This window comes from Tachypleus tridentatus, chromosome 9 (assembly GCF_004210375.1).
Source record: "Tachypleus tridentatus isolate NWPU-2018 chromosome 9, ASM421037v1, whole genome shotgun sequence".
In the NCBI taxonomy this organism is placed as follows: Eukaryota; Metazoa; Arthropoda; class Merostomata; order Xiphosura; family Limulidae; genus Tachypleus; species Tachypleus tridentatus.
In genome coordinates, this window is record NC_134833.1 from 123,571,630 (window position 1) to 123,595,788 (window position 24,159).

General features: G+C 29.8%; 1 protein-coding gene across 1 annotated transcript; it reads left to right on the plus strand.

Annotated features, from left to right (window-relative positions):
• Nucleotides 1-414: 414 nt before the first annotated feature.
• LOC143227476 (anoctamin-1-like) lies at nucleotides 415-24,159 on the plus strand. Its single transcript, XM_076458918.1, has 13 exons — nucleotides 415-563; nucleotides 964-1,127; nucleotides 2,339-2,421; nucleotides 4,081-4,152; nucleotides 5,175-5,252; nucleotides 8,821-8,991; nucleotides 10,282-10,318; nucleotides 12,349-12,437; nucleotides 17,733-17,946; nucleotides 19,365-19,417; nucleotides 20,423-20,601; nucleotides 22,483-22,588; nucleotides 23,416-24,159. Exons 1-13 carry the CDS (start codon nucleotides 487-489, stop codon nucleotides 23,629-23,631), a joined length of 1,539 nt encoding a protein of 512 aa, XP_076315033.1. The 5' UTR covers nucleotides 415-486; the 3' UTR covers nucleotides 23,632-24,159.

Genomic DNA, 24,159 nt, shown 5'->3' on the forward strand with positions numbered 1-24,159 from the left:
AATAATAATAAGCTTTTATTGTGCTCTGCAGGGATTTTAGAAAGGAAAAATTTTATTTCATATTTTTTTTGATGTGGTTACAAGGTTAAACAAATGGCCTGAGCTCATGTAATGTAAAGGTAGAGACACTAATGCATAACATATAAATATTTACCAAAAATAACTTGATATTCAATTAGAAGATTCTAGAAGCTATGCAAATGAAATTTGGAAACTGTAATATTAAAGATATATACATTTTATTAATTTTAGCATGAAAATCACTTTGCTCTCATACTAATCAGAGTTTAAAATTGAGACAAATCTTTATAAAAAAAAAAAAAAGGTTCTTATGGATTGATTTTTTGGAGTTTCTCATTAGTTATTGTATCCACTATATTTTGTTTGATAAGAATCACTTTATTGTTTGTTCCTTTCAATTTTTTCAGGGAATATTTTGGAGTGAAAATTGGCCTCTACTTTGCTTGGCTGGGATTTTATACCTGCATGCTGATCCCAGCTTCAGCAGTAGGAGTGCTGTGTTTCCTCTATGGGTTCTTCACCTTGGTGGGTGATGCTCACAGGTATGAATTAGGGGAGAAAAAAGTTAAAAGAGTTATCAAACAGTTTATTATTTTTATAACTCATGTTTGATCATTTTCTAAATTATACCTCAGATAAATCAGATACTTAGAGATATGTAATTGATGGAATGTGGTAAGTGATTAATCACTGGACTAATTAATCAGTTTTTAACTAATTAATTATTTTCGCACAAGACATTTGTAGCTGGAATAATTGCAAAGAGTAATAATTGGAACCATTAATGTTAAAATATTTTCAATTTTTTGGACAAATTGATATGTTATTTTATGTGGCATTATCATTGAAATTGATAGTTGTATATTATGATTGATTTAAATGTTCAACTGTACTGTGTTTATTCTATAAACTTAAAACAAAATTGCATTTTTTTTTATAAAGTAAGGACGTATGTGAGAACCACAAAGACATAATTTTATGTCCTCGGTGTGACATAAAAGGATGTAAATATGAACAGCTAGGACAGACATGCACTTTTGTCAGAATTACACATCTTTTTGACAATGGTGCTGCTGTATTTTTTGATGTTTTTATGTCACTCTGGGGTAAGTATTATATAGATTTACATGTTAAAGTTATATAAATAATATTTTCTTCTTCAGAATCTGTTAGAGCTTTCATACACAAAATATCAAATTTTTTGTAAATTAGTTTTAAGACTTTTTTAAGTTACGCTTTTCTTATGCCTATTTTCTTTTAGCATGTTGACTATCTAACATGCATAGTAATTTTGATTTTAAGATTAAAAATGTTTGTATGCATCAGAAAATGTTCAAATTTCACATATAAAATTTTTATAACCTCCAGATAATTATCAAACATTTTTGTACAAAGAAAAACATAATGTTTTGTCTGTTATTTTTACTAATGAAACTGTATGGGCTTGATAGATTTGACCACTATAAACAATTAGGAAATTAATATAAATAATGCCTTTTTTCATTCTAGAATAATTACAAACTATAACTCATATAAAATAGCTTAAATTTGATAACATTATACATTTATATAGAAGGGGAGGACAAAAGAGTGCCTCTCCCTTGAAAATGTTAATTTATTTGATATCATTTTGCAACAGATCTTGTGAAGTGCATTTTACACATTTTTCTATTATCTAATAAAATATATAACAAATTAACAGTATTTTCAAGGGGGCCACTTTTCTTGTCCACACCATGTACATATATAAATTTATTATATTGATCTTTCAACTGTGTCTGGATAACAGTGTAGAAGTTACAATGACAAGGTGCATGTATGCTCATGCTACCATATCCAGTAACATAAAACTGACCTTACAAAGGACCTGAATTTTGGGAAAGTAACTCACTAAGAAAATCCTCATGATATGTGTGGTAATGGATGCCCATAGCAAAAGGGTTACTTCAACATAAAAACGTCCAACATTGTATACCTGCAATACTTGAAATGGTCTTAATTTCAAACCAACATAAAGCACATCAAATTTGCTGCACATTCAAGACTTTAAACTTCTATTACTGAAGTCTCACATCAAACACTTCAAATTAATTCCAAAAGCATGTTATTACTTTGAGATATCTTGTCTGTAATTTGGGACTTTTCAAGGAAAAAAGAAAACACTTTACAAAGTTTGTTATTACTAACACTTTGGTGAACAAAAATAGTTGAATAAATTATCATAAGCCATATAAGTTTAAAGAGTAATTTGTATTCTGTTGCAATTTCTGTCTTTAGTGATGATAAACTTTATCACTTTGTTTTTATTTACTTTCAGCTGTTATCTTTATGGAATTGTGGAAAAGATATTCAGCAAAAATCACCCACCATTGGGATGTAACTAATTTTGACACTTTAGAGGTAATGTGTACTTTAATTTTAGTTATTAATTTATCACAATGGACTTGTGTATTTGACATGAACTTTTAACCATGGCAGTATACCTATTGTGATTGTGAAGGTACTAGTTGTGTCATGACAAATTTGACAGTAATCATACAAGTATTTTAATTATATGTTGTCAGTGTTGACTGTTATGATTGCAAAGTGATTTTTCATGTTAAGATTAAAAATACTTCATTTAAAAATTTTCAAATTTCACTTACATAGTTCTTTAAACCTCCTTCATAAATATCAGATGATGTTTGCTGTCAGTAAAAAGTTTATTTTATCTGTTATTTTACAAGCTGTAACTTTCAAATGATCAGCCAATCTAAACGTCCTCATAACCACCATAAAAATTATGAAATAATTGTGAATTACTTTTTTATTGTGCTAAAATGACAACAAGTTGTGACAATATACATCTTCTGTTTCTTCTTAATCTTACAGTTTTACTGACTTTTGAACCATGTGTAACTATTAATCCTTCCTTTGAGGGTTGCGGGTTTGCATTCCCGTGACGCCAAACATGCTCTCCCTTTCAGCCGTGGGGGCATTCTAATGTCATGGTCAATCCCACTATCTATTGGTAAAAGAGTAGCCCAAGAGTTTGCCGTGGATGGTGATGACTAGCTGCCTTCCCTCTAGTCTCACACTGCTAAATTAAGGACGGCTAGCACAGATAGCCCTCGAGTAGCTTTGTGCGAAATTCAAAACAAACAAACAAACAATTAATCCTTCCTCACAAGTTTTAAATCATCACTTGGTGAATCTTCAGCTCATGTTACCCTATTGAATTACATTAAACAATATGAAGAATATTTCTTATTACTATTCATTATTTTGGCTAATCTAACCTAATAACTTTCTTGTTTTTCATTTTAGTTACTTTTATAGTAATAAATAAAGAATATTCATGAAAAACATAAAATGTACTGTTTACCAGCATCTTTTTTTGTTCTTTACTAATGGCACTACCACACTAAATGCCCCTTGCTGATATAGTGGTAAGTCTATGGATATACAACATCATAGAGAACTATTGGCAGCTTGTAAAAGAGAAGCTGTGTGCGTGCTAAATGACTAATTTCCTAGTGTATGACATCATGAACGAATAAGATAGAAAGCCGTAAAATAACTACTTTATAATAACTAATTTACATAAAATTATTCAATTCTTGGAGAGGTGATAAGTAAATTATAGAAAAATCTAAGAACTTAAATACTATTAAAATTTGATTCAATAATTACATTGTGATGCAAAGTTTACTTGTATACATCGATAATAAACTAGTTTAATTAAATTTTGAATTTAACTCTGTAAAAGGTTGTGACATATGCAGCTTGACCTTCTTGATGTGAAAGGGTTAATGACCTTGTTTTCCTGCCTTGAGTGGGTGCTCAGGACAAGTTTGTTTGTTTCCAGTATGATATTTACAGCTACTCTCTAGTATTTCCCTTTGAACATCTTTTCAAACTTTGTCTTATAAAAATAATGTTTGAATGTTCCCTAAAGGTATTCTTTTGAGAAAGTTTCTCAAAAATACATGTTTAAAAATGTAAATTTCTTAACACACAGACATGATGTTTTACCTGAACTCTTGATCATAATGTGTGTTGTTTTTTTTATATCACCAGGAACATCCAAGGCCAGAATATTTAGCTAAATTATCAACAGTAAAGAAAAAGAAAGTAAACTTTATTACAGGGGTAAGAACAGCAGTTATCAATTTATAATAAACATCAAAACAAACATCTGACTTTTTTCCAGTTGTTCCCACAATTTGTCTTGTTTTTATACAAGTCTAGATCTATCTGTTGATGATGATTTTGCAGTGTTGTAGTTGATTATCAGATTATAAGTTTTATGATGACACTAAAAGTGTTTGGTATTGGTTTTACAACAAAACTGTAACTAAATAACTCTATCAAACAAAATTAACAAGCTATGTATCTTTTGTATGAATTCTTTCTTAAAATTATTAAACTTAAAAAAGTGCCTTATTCTTCTTGAAAAATGCAGTTATTTTGAGTAAATGGTCTTCAAAGGTACAATTTTAAAAGGGTGATAAAACACTTTTCTAAAAATAATTCAGTGTAAATGCATTACATGTAGTTTAAAAGACAGCAGAGTATAAAAAATAGATGTGAATAACAAAAATTTAAAAGATCTTGATAGAACATTGTTTGAAATTGAAAGTTTAAAATGTCAACTTTTATGCTTGTTTCAAATATTCTCATTTAAAGTCCCCGCCTGGCTGCCAGGTGGTTAAGGCGCTCGACTCGTAATTATAATGTGATGGTCAATCCCATTATTTGTTCGTAAAAGAGTAGCCCAAGGGTTTGTAGTAGGTGGTGATGAGTAGCTGCCTTCCCTCTAGTCTTATACTGCTAAATTAGGGACGACTAGTGCAGATAGCTCTCGTGTAGCTTTGTGTGAAATTTAAAATAAAGCAAATCATTTAAAGTTCATTACATTTATTTTATCCCTTTTTTTAAAAAACAAACAAACAAGTTAGATGTTCCAATGCCTAAGTTGTGGTTTTATTATCCCCTTCAAAAATAATGTAAATTGAACTTCAGAAGGAATATTACAGCAGTTTTTCATCAGTTCTGGTTCTTTTTCTAAGGGCATGTGTTTGAACTTTATTTCTTATGAGTTATGAAAATTTATTACTTAGTTTTTTACTGATGTGTTTTTTTAAATGCTTCTGTGATGTACACTGTAACAGGTAAACGAACCATGTGTTTCGTTTTGGAAGAGACGAGTACCACACACCATATTTTCCTGGTCTGTGGTGTTACTACTTGTGAGTATTTATTTATGAATTAATTTGAAGTATATAGGTGTGTACACTAAAGCTATGTGAACATTTAAGATTTCAGATTTAAAGAAGAACCAATTTTGAGAACAGTGAACTTTAGAAATAGGTTCAATAGGTAATGAAGACTATTTGACACAGTAATGGTGTTTGGTATTCAGTGGGAATGAGAAATTTATCTAAAAACAGGAATATGTGTGTATGTGTACTTTATTATTAAAAATTATTAATTTGGGAAAGGGTGTATGGATCATCAGAAAAGTTCAATCAAAATATAAAAATTGTATTTTCAAGCTGACAACTCGGGACTCTTAAAAAGTAAACAAACTATTTTGTCCCCACTAAAATTGATAAGTACTGTAGGCATGGAGTTAATAGAGAGATTTATAATAAGCTTAAGAAAATAATACAGACATTACTTGCAGCTGTATTTATTTACTTTGTTAGAGCCTTTGGCTATAGGCTTGACAATACAGTCTCTGCATTTTGATTCATGTTGTTTCTTTATTTTTCTAACAATCTAGAATGAGTTTTAATTATATTGTTACTTAAGATGTTTTTTTAATATTCATTTGTAGAGAATACATTCTAAACTTCACAAGTGCATGTGAATTCAGTTGAATGTTACATATTTTTTGACAGTTTACTGTTGCTTGTGCTTTATGTTCCACTCATCCACCACATATTAAAAATAAATAACATATGTTCAAGAGAAAATAAACATATTTACTGGTATACACCTGTAACATACAAACTGTAAAATTGTTCTCAAAGGACCATTGTGAAGGCAAAGATTGTATGATCACAAATTTAATGAGTAGCTTCCATCAGCTTGTACTATTATATAACAAAAGATGAACAGTAACAAAGGAATTTCATCAGAATGGAATAATGTTTCTTTTAATATAATACAACAAAGGTTAGTGCAACATAAACATACACAGTCACATGCTTACTTTGATAGGTTTACATAACAATATGTTTGTTCTTCAACAGCCTGCTGTGTACAAGTGTTTGTTAGAATAAGGCAACACAAATAATTCTTTCAGTGGCACACATTGGTAAATTGCTAATTATCAATAACTTTTACTACCACTACCTGTTTAAAATTGCAAAAGCTATATGAAAGAGTAATATATGCAGTGGTAATAAATACTGAATATGTACTTGTGACTTTTGCTAAGTACAAAAAACAGTAGAAAGAATTATCGATGTGATATTGAATAGTAACATCTGTTATGGTAATCATCCAGTGTCAAACAGCTGTTGAAATATTGCCAGGGAAATAAATTTGAGTAATGATGAACAACAGTGGCTTGAATAACAGTATCCATCATCAGATCCCCTAATTTTGTTGTGTCTGTTTCCAATAAAAACACTAGAAAATGCACAAGCTGTAGTTTCCAACTAATGCATATACCAGTAAAACACTGGATTTTTTGATGGCTAAAAATGAAGGACTTAGAAAATTTCACAGCATGACATAATTAAGTAAGTTCAAAAGTACTGTCAGTTTCTTGCAGAAATCTCAGTGGAGTCCTGTAACAAAATAAATATCATTTGAAATAATTTTATAGTGGAATCAAAATGATTATTTGTGGCTTGAGTTAAGCTGTCAGCAATAGATCTACAGTTTTGTTTGCTTACATTTTTTTTGTGATCTCTATTTGTGGATTTTAAATACCTAGTTTTTAATTATCTGCTTTGTTGACTTTTTTAATGCACAACAATGAGAAAATATGTGTTTAGAGTGAGTCACGACCCCCACTAGGCACGTATAAAATTATTCCAGTAGAAAAACAGCCCTTTCAAATAAAACAAGTGTGTTTAAAACGTCTCTTTAAATATAGATTTGTGTCTTTTGAAGAAATTATTTATCAAGGTTTTGTGACTTGTTTAACGTGAGTCCAATATGAAAGCAGTCACTCGGAACAACGTTGCATCTGTTATGCACTTATAACAACATAAAGCATCTTTCACTGAAAATTAACTGATTTTTAAGTAAGTCATGGACATTCATAGCATTCCATACAGCATGTCTTTCTATGTTGTGGTTGAAAATGCTCAGTCGATTTTGCTGTAGTTTTGTGTAACAATAACATGAATAAAAATAACACGATTAAGTAAGGAAATTTTAACTTTGTCTCAATAATCATGTATTTTGCTTATTATCAATCATTAGGTGGTCCAGTCTATTTACAAGAAAAGTTTTCAGTGGTGTTTCAAGAATGAGTCTACTTTTAAAGGTTTTTTTTCCCAAATGATCAGAGATTACTCAAAGGCTTAATAGAGATATCCCAGTACCACAGGTGGTACTGTTTTAGAGTAAGGCTGCATTCTTAAATTAAGATGACTTATAACTTTATGGTCATTGATTTTTGGTTCTATGTTTAAAGAAAAATTGTTTTTAAAAGATGCACTTTGTAAACTTGGGAGGATGTTTTTATTATTTTCAGTGAATCCAGTTTCCAATTTTTTGCAGTATAGTATACAAGACAGTTATTTCTCATAATTGTCTCCACGGATAGGTGTACTGTATTTCCAGATGGCTGGTATGGGTATTAAAACTTTTATTAAAATAAATTAGAAAACAATGTTTCACCTTCTTAGGTATCTCAGGCCTTCAGGTTAAGAAAAACAGTTTTAATACCCATACCAGCCATCTTGAGATACATTTTTACTTGATGTGGGTTCCTCATCATCATGAGAGAGATATACTTTTTCTGTTGCTTCACCTTCTTCCAAACTCTTTTCAGTTTATTGCCATACCTACATATCTTGGCAGATTATCTTGAAACTTGGTAGGGTCATACTTTGATCCAGTATGTCCAGTAAGTATTTTCATTTTTTTATTTAGGCTTTTTTAAGGGGTCAGATGCCAAACAACCCAAAAATATACATTTTGGGCTCTTGCGTGGTTATATTTACAGCAGCCTGGAAGTCAACTGGCACAAATGTAAATATTCATGAGCTCAATACAATGACAAACAAAAATAGCTAGATTTGCCCATTTTGAATCTTTTTTTTTTTTTTTTTTTTTTTTTTTGGGGGTGTCGGCAGGAAGAGATCTGAAAAAAGCATAATTTAGAGGTATTTGTTGATCATTTACTCAGCCATATTTTGACCAATTTACATGGTAGCTGGTAGAAAGATATTTTTGTACAGGTCCCAAACATTGACAAACAAAAAATTGTGAAATTGCCCATTTTTAGTAATTATAAAATGGGTTAAGATGCCACAGAAAAGCATAACTTTAGAGTTGTTTGATCAGTTGCAGGTTTCATGGTTTTTGTTTTATCATATCCTGCAAAACAATTTGCTGCCTAGAAAATCTAGGCAAAGACTTAGTGAACCACTCCATAAAAGGACAAACAACCTCCAACTGTGTGAAGAAATCTGGACTTTAACTGCCAGACTGCAGTTATAGTTTGCTACAGCAAAGTGTTTTTTTTTTTAAGTTCCCTAAAACTATTTTAAATTTACATATATATTCTGTGTTACAGTAGGTCTTGATGCAGTGATTCTTTATAGACTTAAATTACGTTTTGTTCTTTAGGTAACAATAGCTATTGCTGCTGTGGTTGGTGTGATTGTTTACAGAATATCCATTCAAACTGTTCTGTACTTCACATTGAGTGACAATCAGACACTAACCAGCATGGTATCTCTTACTACCTCTGTGACAGCTGCACTGTTGAACCTTGTATGCATCATGACCTTTAACCTGGTAGGCCACTTAAATGAGAAACATTAGGGATATGAAATTCACCTATTTCTAGTTGTGTAAAATGTACTTTTTATGGCTTTATTCAAGATGATATGGATCAAATACCTGCTTATAGTGATATGTGTATATAAGTGTATGTGTGTGTATATATGTATATATATGTATCAAGTACCTGTTTAAAGTGGCATGTGTGTGTATATATATATGTATATAGTGGTATGTAAGCATATTAGTTTTGTTGTTTATTTATTTTTTACTTTGATTTCTTAATGACTAAAAGGAAATGTTATATGTAATTACTTGTAATTTTTTAAGGTTGTTTCTTGTTTTCTGTTCAGCTGTAAATAATGTAATGTTTTTTTTCATGTTTGTATTTTCAAGAATGAAATTAATATAGCTTGGGAATTTTTTTATGAATGCACCAAAATAACCATAAGAAAATCTCTATATTTTGCATGCTAGAGAAATTATTAAAATAATGACAAACCCTCAGTATTTAAGTTCAGATGCAAGTAACACTACTATATATTTGTTTTGTAAGATCTTCAGTAGTACTTTTCAGTTTTGGCCATTTCAGCCATGGGGGATTTATAATATGACAGTCAATCCACACTATTCATTGGTAAAAGAGTAGCCTCAGGTGTGGCTGTGAATGGTGATGACTAACTGCCTTCCCTCTAGTCTTATGCTGCTAAATTAAGGACTTCAAGTGCAGATAGCCTTTGTGTAACTTTGTGCAAACTTCAAAACAAACCAAATCAAATAACTTTTCAGTTTTTTTATAAACACACCCATCATCTTTGAGTGATCAAATACTAGGCACAGGAATTAGTGTATGTTGATTATGCATTTGTTCTTTTACCTTTGGGCTGGGCATGTATAAATTTGGATTAGAAAAACTTGATTTAAACTCCAAAAATTACAAGCCAGAGTAAAAAAAATCAAAAGAGAATGAACACTGAACCAGGGATAAAATTACCATATTCATATCACACTGATATCTGAAACATTTTGGTATTGTTTCATTATTTGTATGCTAGGTCTAGTGGTCAGTGTTCTGAACTGTGAACCTGGGGGTTTATGGATCTAATCCTGTTGCAGCAAAAATGCCCTTCGACCTTGAGATTATGTAAATGTTGTAAACGTGATTGTCAAAAATCCTGTTATTTGATTAGAGTAACCAAAGAATTGGCAATAGGTGCCATTTCATAGTCTTATCAGTTTAAAGTTAGGGATGGCTAGTGTAGATGTTCTTTCTGATACAACTGACTAACTATTAACCTTTTCTAGATTTATAGAAGAATAGCCACCTTCCTCACTGAATTGGGTAAGTTTTACTTGTTTCTAATTTTGGCAATTCCAAATGAACATAGGTTATTTTGTATGTTTTGTTCATCATTTTGAATAACAAAATTTAACCAGAATCTGACTGTAAAAGTTCTTATACATATTTATTTTAGTGCCAGATAAATACTGTTACAGTCACACAGTTTATCAGAATAATTTATACATCTTGAAAAAACATATACATTTTATTGGTGAATAAATCCAAATTATGCACACTTTTCAAAATAGAACTTATTTCTTTAAAAAATTAATTTATGCCACATTATGCATGTTATCTGAATTTTTAATTAACTCTTCTGTTTGTACAGAATGTATTAAAATAACATTAGAAAGTAATTATGTATAAGTATATTGAACATCACTAACAGCACACTTTATCACTTTACCAGTCTTAGTTTTATTATTGATCAAGTCTGAGTGTTTTGTTAAATAAACTAGTGGATCAGTGTGAAACACAGTAAAGTATATTTAGTTGTAATACCATATAGTCTTGTGATCAAAGCAGTGAAAACTGTTCACATTGCTAACATATATATGCAGAAATACATAAAAAATTGTATAGTATTTATATAAATATATTAATGATAATTTTAAGGTTAGATGATTATTTGTAACTTTTAATTTGGTATTATGTATTTGATTTAATGACAGTTCATGATGAAGAACAGTAAATATCATATACAGTGTACAGGGATACTGAAAACTTGTAAATATACATTTTAGAGGCTCTAAAGGCAATGCAAGCACAATATGCAAACAGTGCCATGGATATAGTATTTTTAGTCTTTACATAAACATCAACATGTTAATATGTAACTCAGATTGTCATCCTTTCTTGATTAGAAATACTTTTCCAGTGTGTTTTATATTTAGCATACAACAGACTTGTACATTCTACTAACAAGTTGCAACATCTTGTGTAGATATCCATAATAAATTCAGAAATATAGTGAACATTCCATCTGTAATGTGGCATTTGTCCAATAAACTGACCCCATGCATTTTATATTAAGGATATATGTGTGTTTTAACATAATTTTTTATAAACTTGTGTATGAAGGCTACTAATAAAATAAATTTTAAGATATGGAATTTTATTTTGAGATAAAATCATGTTACAATAAATAATAAAACATCTCTTATTAATGCAGTCAATTTATGTAGAGATATTACATAAATTGGCTTCAGTACTGCATGTTATATATTTTAAAATTGTCAAAGATTACTAAAAATGTGTATAAAAAACTACCATAAAAAGATATTTCCACTGTGAAACTAGAATGTAAAGCTCTTTTTTTCTGTTACAGTATGGAATGAAGTTAATCATTTTGATTTAAAATTAACTTGTGTTTCCTAATGATTTGGCTTGAGAAGTAGTTAGTGTTTGCTAATTCATGGAAACTAGTGTATCTAGACCACAACTGTCTTGATCAACAGTCATTGGTATCCTACTTCTGACAACAACAACAAAAAAATGGTGGAGGCTAAGATAAGGCTTAACATTTATTTAGATCATGGACAAATTAAGAAGAATATGGAAAATTCGTCTTCAATTCCTATGATTTGTATTTTATTATGACTTTCTCTCCCTCAATACAAAAATATTTGACCGTAGTATTTCTAATTACTCAAAACTACGTTGCAGAAATATCTTTGCTCCGTGTGACAGCAGCAGAGTAACCTAAAAGCTGGACCTGAGCCAGACGTAGAATGATATTTATAACTATGGAAAATAATGAATTTTGTAAATAAGAAATAATTCACTTTCAGACAGAAAGATATTTATACTCTAAAGATTTGATTTGAAGAATAGAACTTAATGTTTCACCTAAGAGTTCTAAAAACCTCTGACATGATGGGTGTTAAATGATGAATTTAATAGTATTATCAATTGGTTGTCATTAGTGTTAAGGTAGTTTATCAAACATTTTTTATTTATGTCAACCTTTTTCTGTATGTTAATATTCTTTTTGTAAAATAGTTAATACTGTTCTGAAATATTGTATATAGAAATACATCGCACTCAAAGTGATTATGAAAATAGTTTGATTTTGAAGATGTACATGTTGAAGTTTGTCATCAGTTTTTTACATTTTTTAAAGGAAGGTGAGTAATTTGTGTTAAAATATGAAATGAAAAAAAGAAACATAGTGAACTCAAAATAAATGGTACTAAAAGACAGCTGATAATACATAGTTATAAAAACTAATCTTTCAAGTTGTTTTGTAGACTAACTTATTACTGGTCATAGAAGTGTTTAAAAATCACATGTAACATGATTTTTGAAACATTTTAATATCTATATGTGTAGGTTGAAGTAGATTAAGTTGTTGAAGCAACGTGCAGGGTTAAGTAGAATACACCTTATCCACTTGGTTAGAGACTAAAAACAAATGTTCATAATTCCTTACCAGATGAGTTCTGTTCATTTGTTGAGTATGAAATATGGGATCCCATTATTCCTAGCCTCGGGTGTTACCTCTTGGACTCGTTAAGTGTTGCTTACTTTTGTGTCGTTATTCTGATGGTGCCAAATGCAACATTCTGTGGTTACATGTTAGTATCTAAAGTATATATATACACATATAACATTGTGGTCTGATAACCATAGCCAGCAACATGGGATATAGGTACTACAACCCCTTAATTTCAACCCTGAGCCATAGAATCTTGGCTGTCTGGTCAGGGGTGGCCTACCTGATAATTCATATTCTGTTCTGCCTTTGATTCAGGAACAAAGCTCCAAGTGAAGAGCATATTTGTTATAGAGGTAAGGTGTAATTTCCACACTCTTGTACCACTTTTTCTCTTGGTACATTCCTGTTCTATATAAATGCTTTGTGTGTGGATCATGCCTGCACTGCCCCCTACACTTTTATCAATGTGAGATTCTAGCTAAAGTGTTGGTGGATGGTAAGTATTATTGGAAACAATTTTCAGTTTAAGTAAAATGTTAACTTTTATTTTTAGATAACTTTAGAAAATAAGCCTTCTAGAGGCTTTCAATTTCCCAGTAATCTTGTAATTTTTAAGAAACTAAAACTGGAATGTAATTGCCACTTTTCTGTTCTTTAAGTCATAATAAATAACATCATGTTGTTGTTTACAGTTTATTATTTATAAAATCCTATCTTTGTATTTACTTTTGCACTACCAAAATAATTAAGACAACTTGCCTTTTTCAGACTTTCATTTATATCTCCTGGTAATATTGAAACATGAATGATGTAAAGTGTCTTTAAAGTTGATATAGTCATGTGAAGATTGTATGCAAAATGGTGGTCAGTTGGCCAAAATGGCCATTAACTTAATTAACTTCTAAATACGTAAGGATATTATGAGTTAAGAATTTAAATAATAAGTTAAAAAGTAACTGAAACATTGAAGGGAATATTTTATTAATAATTGTGTTGTTTGTTCTCAGTTTAAGTTGAAATTTGCAAATAGGATTTGATTTTATACTGTATCTATAAAATTAAATATGTTCTATAATTAAGGACTTTTGTGATTTTCTTTTCCAATGTTCTTTTTTTAAGTTGTCTCTTAGACATATTCAAAAGAATTTTTGGTTTTTGAAATTTTATCCCAAGAAATTATAAGTATCCAGCATTGTCACTGTGTTGTACAAATGACACTAAACATAAAGCATTGTAAAACTATCTCCAATTTGCACATATCATTCAGTGTTGCTTAGACCTGTGTTTAGGCCTGAGTATCATTAGGACACCTGCATTGTTTTATTGCTACTAGCAGTAGTATAGATCTAGGCTTAGATAAGATCCAAGATCAGTAATAATTATTCATTTATACACAGACAAATGTAATTTAGATTAGAAAGTAACATACCTAAATTACTTCTTTTTTGTTCTAACAAACTACATTTTAATGTATGTACATAAGCTCCCACATGACCTTACTAACCAGCACTGTTTGAGGTAATCTACTTTACACAGACAACACTGATCTATGACCTACTTTATCAATATGTATATGCTCAATCTGAAACCTGGTTAGACAATGTTTTGCTCAATAACATAATAGCAATCAGTCAAATAACTATAAGAAGTCCTGTATTTGCACTGGTATTTGGGACCTGAAGTCATAAATTCATGGTAAAAAAACATGAAATCTTGATTTTTATTCAAAGTACACTTCCTGTTGGCTGGGAAAAAATAGCAGTATTAACCCTTTCTCTGTAGACATTTTTTTCTGTGCATGTCTTAAGGTTTTAGTGAGTTACATTCAAAAGTTGATTAAAGTATTTTCTTTTCATGATATACTAATAAATAAACTCTGAAAACATAGCTCTTAATCCATATTTTAATAGTATACAAGTTTAAAGATTTTATTTCAGAAGGCAATATTTAAAATAAAAAAACTAGAATTTTCTAGTGTAAGAATTGTAACATTTTCTCTCTAGGCCTTTTCTTCTCTTATTTATTTACCACCCTCAAGAAGTAGAAAATGAAATTTAATGTAAATCACTTATTATTATATAATTTCACTAAGGCATACTATAATTTTCATAGCGTTTGATATTATTTGGTTCCAGAGACATGAAATCAAATCTATCTTGCCACACCCACTTGTGACGTCCTCTTTATTAGAAATTTCCAATCAGTGTTTAAGCCACTCAGTTCAGTATTACTTAAAAACCAATAGAAAGCCGTGGTTTTCATCTGTCAAGTGATTTATCATATTGCAATGTTTCCTGTAAATAAAATTCCATATTTTGCTTTCAATTTAACCTTGATTGCCATGGGAAATTATTGTTTAAAAATAGAAATCTCTTTAGATCAGTTAGGTTAGATTAAGTAAAATAAGTACTACTGTTACTACTAATAATAATAGGCCTGGCATGGCCAGGTGGTTAAGGCACTCGACTCATAAATTGAGGGTGGCGAGTTTGAATACCCGTCACACCAAACATGCTCGCCCTTTCAGCCGTGGGGTCGTTATAATGGTACAGTCAATCCCACTATTTGTTGGTGAAAGAGTTGGCACTGGATGGTGATGACAAGCTGCCTTCCCCCTAGTCTTGCACTGCTAAATTAGGGACAGCTGGTGCAGATAGCTCTTGTGTAGCTTTGCACAAAATTAAAATAAAACACACCAAATAACACACAAACAAAAAACTAATAATAATAGTAATATTTTAAAAAATGTTCATGAGTAGCTCGTGCATAATGGAATTCAAAAGCATAGCAAGAGCTGCATATTTGTCACATGATTTACAACTTATTAAGTCATGAATAGTAATTAGTTAGGGGTTATAAAGGCAATGAAACAATAACATTTAACAATGTATACACATACACACACTATTATGAGCATAAAACTATTTAGTATAAACATAAGTAGTTTAATATCACAATTTAAAGTCATTCCAGACAGTCATTCTTCACTGCTTCATGGGTTACACCAGTAACAAGGATTTAGGTTTAGATATTACAGAAAAAGGTTTGAAATTTTTGAGACTAAGAAAAGTATTTTTAAGCTAAACATGGAAATCAACATTCAGACTAGCAAACAGAAATTCTCTATTTATTCATCTATACATATGTAAGTATTCACAGATACATTTTTAGTGAAAATACTCCATTAAAAAATATAATCTTTGGTGTGCAAAAACTTTTTATGTTTACTTAAAGCCTGCCAAATGATGTGAATACATTGTAATACTATAACAAGCACAGAATAATTGTTAGGTCAGTTCCTGGGATTGAGCCTGTCATGAGAAACTTAAACTATGAAGAATCAATCAGAGTTTTTCATGTTAGTCACACACATTCTTTAAATTTTGAGGTTTGAAACATTATTTTTTTGGACCATTTGATCCTGGGCAAGTTATTAGTGCTCTCACTCACTAACTTATATCTTATTGTACTTTTCAGTCTTGTGTCCTTTCTGAGATATTTTTTAAAGTGGTATTGCCACAGTAATTTTGAAACTGTTTTTCTACATTTCTTTCTAGTGTGGAACAGGAGGGTGTTTGTTTGAACTCTCTTTGCAGTTAGCTATAATTGTGGCAGGGAAGCAGTTCATTAACGCCGTGGTGGAAATGGGTGTTCCGTAAGTTTTTTAATTAAAATAGACATTTATTGTAATAATTTCATGTCAGAACATTTTCTATGACACTTGGCTCATTTTGAGATATTAGAACTGTTGTACTTTTTTTTTTCCAAAATTGATTTTGATATGTTCAAGATACATAGTTTATTAATGTTCAGTCAAACATGTAGTATGTCAGATTGTATGTAAAATTAAACTATTTATACATTCATGTCAACAACAAAAACTGATATTATTTTAAAACTAGGTAAAAATATTTTTGTATTTATCTAGATGGCTGTTACGGGTTTACAAGAAGTGGTCAGTGCATAAAAAGGGTCAGTGTGCTCATGAAAACCATGCACCCACCTAGTGGGAGAGTGACTACAACTTAATAAACCAAGAAGAATTGGGTCTTTTTAGTGAATATCTTGAAATGGGTAAGGCTTAAGTTTAAAATAATGATGTGAAAATAATTACATTAATAGATACATATGTTCCACATAAAAACTTGAACAGATTAAAATGGTACTTTTTCCATGTCTGTGAAAAATGTTAGATCTTTAACAATGACCTTGTAGTTTGTACATCATTCAAGAGCCTTAAAATCAAGTTATTCTAATTGTAGTTAACTGAGTAACTGACTACTATGGAAATGAATGATATATTATTTTAAGTTCCTCCAACGTAATTTAAAATACTTTTAGATATTTAATGTATAATTAACAGTAAAGATGAAATGTGTGATATGATAATAATGTATGTGAAAAACTTAGTTGGAGCATCATTTAGAATGTTTTTGATGATGTAGAAACGGATATGAATTGTGTTTATTGCTCAGCCTGAAGGGTTATAATGCTAAGATTAAACATTTGATTCCGCTGTGGTTATGGGTCAAATTCCACATCATTACAACTTTGCATTTAACAACAAACAAAGAAATTTTTTTTTTAATTTTATGGGTTTCAGCTTGTTTTTCAGAACAGTTTAATATATAGAGGAAACATTTATTAAATACCTGTAAAACAGCTACACCACCTCAATGATTAGTATTTTTTGGAACAGCAATTTTAAAGGTCCTTGTCTGTGTTTTAGTTTGTTTGTTTTTTAAATGAAACATTATTAATATGCTACTTGATTTTGATATTAATGTTTGTTTTGACTTTCATGTCAAACTAGAAATTAAATCTCTTATTCAACCACCTCTAGACCTGAATCAACACCATAAGGTTAGAATTTCTGTGTAATAAAGTGTGATACTTCCAAGGAGTCACAACATGTATTATTGTAATTGTAGTCCACTAATTACATTAATATATTTAACTGTCTAAATCATAAAAACTTCCTCAAACATTAAATGTACAGTTCAATTAATAAACGTTTCTGTAATTTGTTCCCCTTCTCCAGTGTTGCAGTTTGGATTTGTCACAATTTTTGTGGTTGCATTTCCTCTGGCACCATTATTTGCTTTACTAATCATCACAGAAATCAGGCTCGATGCTAGGAAGTTTATCACTTTCTTACGACGACCTGTTGCAGAAAGAGTTAAGAACATTGGTGAGTGCACAGTGTGGTGAATACAGCAAGCTGTTTAGTTTTAGTCTGTTAAGAAGAAAGTAAATTGACAATGTTACATATTTTTTATTTCAGACAAGTCTCTGATTTATTATGTTACATACATTATGTATTATTGCTCTAAATAATCACTAATTTGAATTTAGTTGTTATTTAAATGTTAGTATGTATTAAAATATGATATTTCTCAACAAGATTGGCATGTACTGTTCTCTATTATGACACAAATATGTTAAAATATGCAAAAAGAAAAACGACACAAATTATAATTATAGTTATTACAAATTAGGGTTTAGGTACAAGAGTTTTAGAAACAATACTGAGTTTTATATATGATCTAGAACCCGATATTTTATCGACAGTTCAGGCCCATAACAAGCAAATTCAATCCGAGTTGAGACTGTCACACATCACTTAAGCTGGCTATCTTGTATGGCTTTGCACTGATTACAAACTGACTTTTCCAGGGATGCTATTTAATGTCCTTGTAGAAAAAATAATATCCCAAATTAATGTGTTGAAATTGAATGGTTTGTAATGTTCAAAATCTACTGCATACCTGGTTCCCAATTTTGTAGTTTTATGATTATTTGGTGTTAATCACAATAATAGCTTCTGAGGCCTATATCACACTGACTTTAACTGACTAATAATATTCTTCCTGCTCTTGGCATGTTGGTTTATATAGTTTGTTGTGAGTTTCTAGAATATTCACCAAAGTTGGAAGATGCTAGTGTTTTCATAAAATAAATAAATATTAAATCTTACTCTTGAGATTCTTCTGCAAATTTCAAGAACAGATGGGACTTGTGCAATACATAGCCAACAATATACATCACATGCAAAAAAGGAAAACTATATTGAAACAAATGTAGGTACTAAAACAAATGTATCATGGTAAATCTGTTAGAAATCACAGTCTGAAGCTCTTAAAATGTAGACAATGTTGTGATACCCAACTTCTTTGTGACATACAAACACTCTTCCATTAACTGAGTGAGGACTGTTATTAGTAAATAATAACAATCATTTGACAGTCATGTGTGAACCAATCAGTTGTAAGAAATATTTGGATTTTAGCCTTTTAGGTATTTTCATTGTGACATTTCTAGTTACCCAGATAGTGAAGTAATGTAATATTCATACTTTGAAGTTTGTTTTATTTCAAACCTTGATTTTTTTTACACTAAATATACAGAGAAGAATTATTAGAGTTAATTAATAACTCCTGATTAGTCTTTAGTGATAAGTTTTAATTCATAACTTAGCTGAGATATATATAATCCATTCTATACATGAAAGAGAATTGTTTTGTAAGCAAAAAAATAATAAAAAGATTAGACAGTAAAGTTATTGAAATATATTCCAGTTATCCTAATAGGTTGATTCTATTTTGATAGGAATATGGTACAGAATTCTTAATTCTGTTGGAAAGATTTCTGTCATCACAAATGTAAGTACAGAGAATTATGAGCAATGTTTTACTTGTTCTTAATACTAACTGTTAGTAATATCACATACATTGATTACAGTGATAAAGGAATACTTCATACACATGTATGATATTAGAGTGAGACACCTTAAGAATCATTATAAGTGAAATAAACTCTTTGCATTTCCTTTCAAATTTTATCTAAATTATGAAATTATTTTGAGAAACGTTTGATGTTTAAGGTGACTATTAAATTAATGTAATTAATGTTATAAGTATAGGTCAGTTCCAAAACTGTAACTTAATGTGATCTCTTTTAGAATTTCTGTGTACTTGTGTTCTTTCTGCAGTGATTTTCTAAAGCACCTTTAGTGGGTTTATAAAATACATTGATGTGATTTCTTTTTGTGAGTCAGTTTACAAGTTTACACCTACTGACCATTGGTTGTTATTAATTAAAGACCAAATTTTGTGCATTGAAGAATTGTCATGGTGTTGATCTATCACAATTTTGATGTGATATAAAAACTTAATTGTTACTATTATGAAGAGACAGGAGTTTATAATGTATTACATATTGATGTCAATAGAAACAATAAATTGTTTTTTACCTTTCTGATCACTTGAAGTACAGTGTCACCATATTATTACTTTATTTTGGAATTATATAGTATAATAATTCTATATAGTAAATTGATGTTCATTTAATATAAAAAGTAACAATGTCATAAGAAATTTAAGATGAAAATGCTATTATTTTCTGTTCTATCAAGCATGGTTAGTGATGCAATAGACATTTAACACAGTGAATTTTATTATAATCCACAATGTCAAACCCAGTTAACTGTGTACTATGACGTTTACATGTGAATATTTTCTTCTACATTGTCCAATATACTTAATGGTGTGAAACTTAATAATGTTTGCTCTTACACAATCAAACTAAATAATATTACAGTATATTATTTAAGGTGAAAGAAAGTGTGTTATTTTCTGAACTGTTAATTCTATTTTCTTACTTTTCAGGCACTAATTATTGCCTTTACATCAAGTTTTATAGAGGAGACATTTTATAAAGTTTTCATTTCACCAGATGGGTCACTGAATGGATTTCTGAACTTTACTCTGTCAGATTTCAACATCAGTGACTTTCCTGGTGATTTGAATATTCTTTCTGAACCTGACACCAGTGTGGAATACTGCAAGTAAGTGTTAATTTTTGTTTTATTGTTTCAAATTAACAGAGCATAGAAAACAATGTATGTGTGATTAAGAACCAGTGTGGTGTCTCTTTAACCCTACTGACGTGAGACATCAAAGTGAACAAGTTACAACCGTTTTACGTAGATTCAAACTTTAACCCTACTGACATCGGACATGAAAGTGCACAAGTTACTACCATTTTACGTAGATTCAAACTTTAACCCTATTGACATGGGATATCAAATTGTGCAAGGTACAAACATTTTATTGAGTTAGTTTCAAAGTTATCATCCATGAAAGTATTTTTCATCATTGCAACAACATTTTTACCACAATGAACCAGATTCAAGGCAGTTGAATGCAACATGGTACATTTGGCATGTATAAGTTGGTGGAAATGATGCCTAGCATGATCAGACATATTGGAAAAGATATCTGGTATGCGTAGATATTTCAATGAAGATTATGTCTCATATGCATAGACATATGGATTGAAATGATGTTTGGCATGTGCAAATATAATGCTGTAGGTGATATCTAGCATGTGTAGATATATGGGTGGAGACAATAAAGGGTTGATTAAACTACTTAAAATAATACATATTATTAAACTTGGTACAAAAAGATACTTTATGACTTAAATATTAGTATTACATAAGATTTAATTCTTAAGTTAAAAAAATGAATATACTTCTCTACACAATCTGGTGATGCTCTGACTTTTCATTTACAAATATTTTTTTTCTCTTCTCTTGTGAGGGTTTCAGATTGTTCAACCAATTAGAAACATGTATATAGCAGATACTAACAACTCAGAATATAAAATTTCAACCCAAATGACAAATCCTTGTATTATCTTCTGTTTTTCAAGAAATTTGTGTAATTCTCATTTATATTGCTGTTGGACAATTGGTTGTATTTATATAACTAATAAAAAGAGTGTATTCTATCCATAAATCAGGCAAGTTTCTTTTGTTTCGGCAGTCAAAGCCAATACTTCTGAAGCTAGCCTGATGGGTTTCGACAAAAAGTGTTGCTTTAAGTAGTAATGAATTTGTTTTTGTTTTTTTATAAACCTAATTGTAGGTTAGTTAGAAATAACAGTTGTTTTACAATTCTATTCAAGTGCATTATGCAATATTTTTTAATGTAACATAATTATTCATAGTACTAAACAGAAATTTTATTATCCTTTTATAAACATTAAAAATAATCACAAGAGATTTCATAACATTCACCATCAGTTTTATTTTTTATTCTGAAAGAAGTAACATTTGTACAAAACTTTAACATATTTTTATCCAAGGAAGATGGAAGGTTTGTTTCTAGATTCTGTTTTGTGTGCAGTAAAAAAGTTATACATCTTCAAGAGAGAGAACTTTACTGACTTCATCTTCAGCAACATTTGAAACAACTACACTAACTCTTTTAATGACTGTATTTCAGGATTGATACACAAAAATTGTTCAAATAAAACACAAATAGAACTTGAAGACAAAACACTTGGATGATGAAATTACTTTTCTGCTGGTACAAATCTATTAAAATTTTCCAGACATCAGATTCACAAAATTCCAGCAAAATCTCCTCACTCAATAGGATTTCAAAGAAACTTTTTTGGAAGAAAACTGTAGAATTAATTTCTAACAATTAGATATTGCATATGCAAACTTGCATATTGCTGTTCATATAAGAGCACAAAATGTACTTAGTTGTTTAAGTTAGAAAGTTAACTTTATTTCAAAACACTTGACTGAGTACAGATAACAGTTTTAAGGTAAAGTTGAAAATTTATAAAATGCAAAACATCCTCTATAAAATAAATTGTTTAAAGTGCTGGCTTCTATTTTAAGGTCATTTTATTTCATGATTTCTTCATTCAGGTACCAAGACCATAGAGAGCCTCCAACAGCAAACAACAAATATGAATATAAGTCAATATATTGGCAGTTTGCTACAACTTGCTTGATGTTCGTTTTTAATTTTACGGTTGGAAACAATTTTTTCAAATTATAGATCTTATTTTTAATCAAACTTAATTACATTTACAGTTCATTTTTAGTTTATATTAAAATAAATCAATTTACAGTATCTTTCACTTTAGGACATAAAATACAACTTTCTTTCTTCAAAATATGGAATATTTTTAAATGCTAATTGTAGAACAAACCTGAGACTTTTATTTAACCAAAGTTTTCAAAACAGATATAAAGTGTGAATAGCTTTTACTAAATCACCTTTTATTTGTAATTTAAATTTTTTTGAGGAAGCTAAGCACATGTTTTGATGTACATAAACCCACAGGACCAGTTGAGAAATGCTGTATTAAATTAACTTGAAGGGAGTTGGAAACTTTTTAACATTTACTGCAACTGAAAATATATAAACATTATAATGATGTACAGTTGTTTTTAATGAAGCAACATAAATAGGCTATAATAGGTAATACATTTTACTTCAGCCAGGACAATCCTAGAATGTTTTTAAAAGCTTCAGTAACATTTACTAAGTTATCCTTCACAAAATGGATGGATTAATCATTTTTGTTATAAAACTATCCTTTTTTATTACCCAATTCTAAAAGTGTTAGATTTTTTTTGTGGCTTCTGTTCATCCAGTGTAATGTTTTTCTAATTGTGTAGCACTGATACTGTTCTGAATGACTGTACATGCTCATTAGTAATTTAAGAAAATTTCATGATTTAATCATTGTTCATAAAGTTTTATAATCTGTATTGGTTAAACAATGTTATGTAAAAGGATTATGTTTTAAAAATTGCTCCAGTGAAACTTATCATGTTTTTACTTTTTTTTAGTGTCTTGTATTTATCATCTCATCTTGGATTTGTTGGTTGATCCCTGACATTCCAAAGTCTGTGAATCTTCAGATCAGGCATGAAAATCATGTCATCAATGATATGATTATTGAACATGAACTAAGAAAAGCAAAGTATCTTGCTTTGAATGAAAAAAAAAAAAAAAAGGAGCCAGGTTGGAAGATACAAGTAAGTAGACCAAAGGTAAGTTTGTGAATATTCTGTTTGTCATCTAGTATATATTTTTATTTGTGTGTGAATAAGTAAGAGAGTATAGTTAGAGGTTATGGCTTGTGTAAGTGTGCATACTGCATGTTAGCAGGTTCTTCAACTGATCAAAACTTGTAAAACAAGATTCTACTCTTCAGTAAGTCAATAAGGTTGGTGGGTCATTCTAAAAAATAAAATAGCCAGGTAGGAAGATACAAGTATACCAGTGGTAAGTTTGTGAATATGCTGGTTTTGTGTGTGTGTGTGTGTGTTGTTGTTTTTATCAGTGTTCAGTATACGTTGGTTATCAGTTGTTTTTTTTAAGTATTCTGTCAGATTATCAACAGATTAAATTTCTTTATATAATTGTAATGAAGAGAAACTAAAGTTATTTGATTAACTCCAAACATTAATATTTACTCGAAGGAAAATTATTTGAACTTAGTGAAAACTTCAGTTTATGAATTGGTACTTACTATTATAAATGTGTGCATTATTAAAAAATATCGAACATTTATCTAGATGTATTGGATA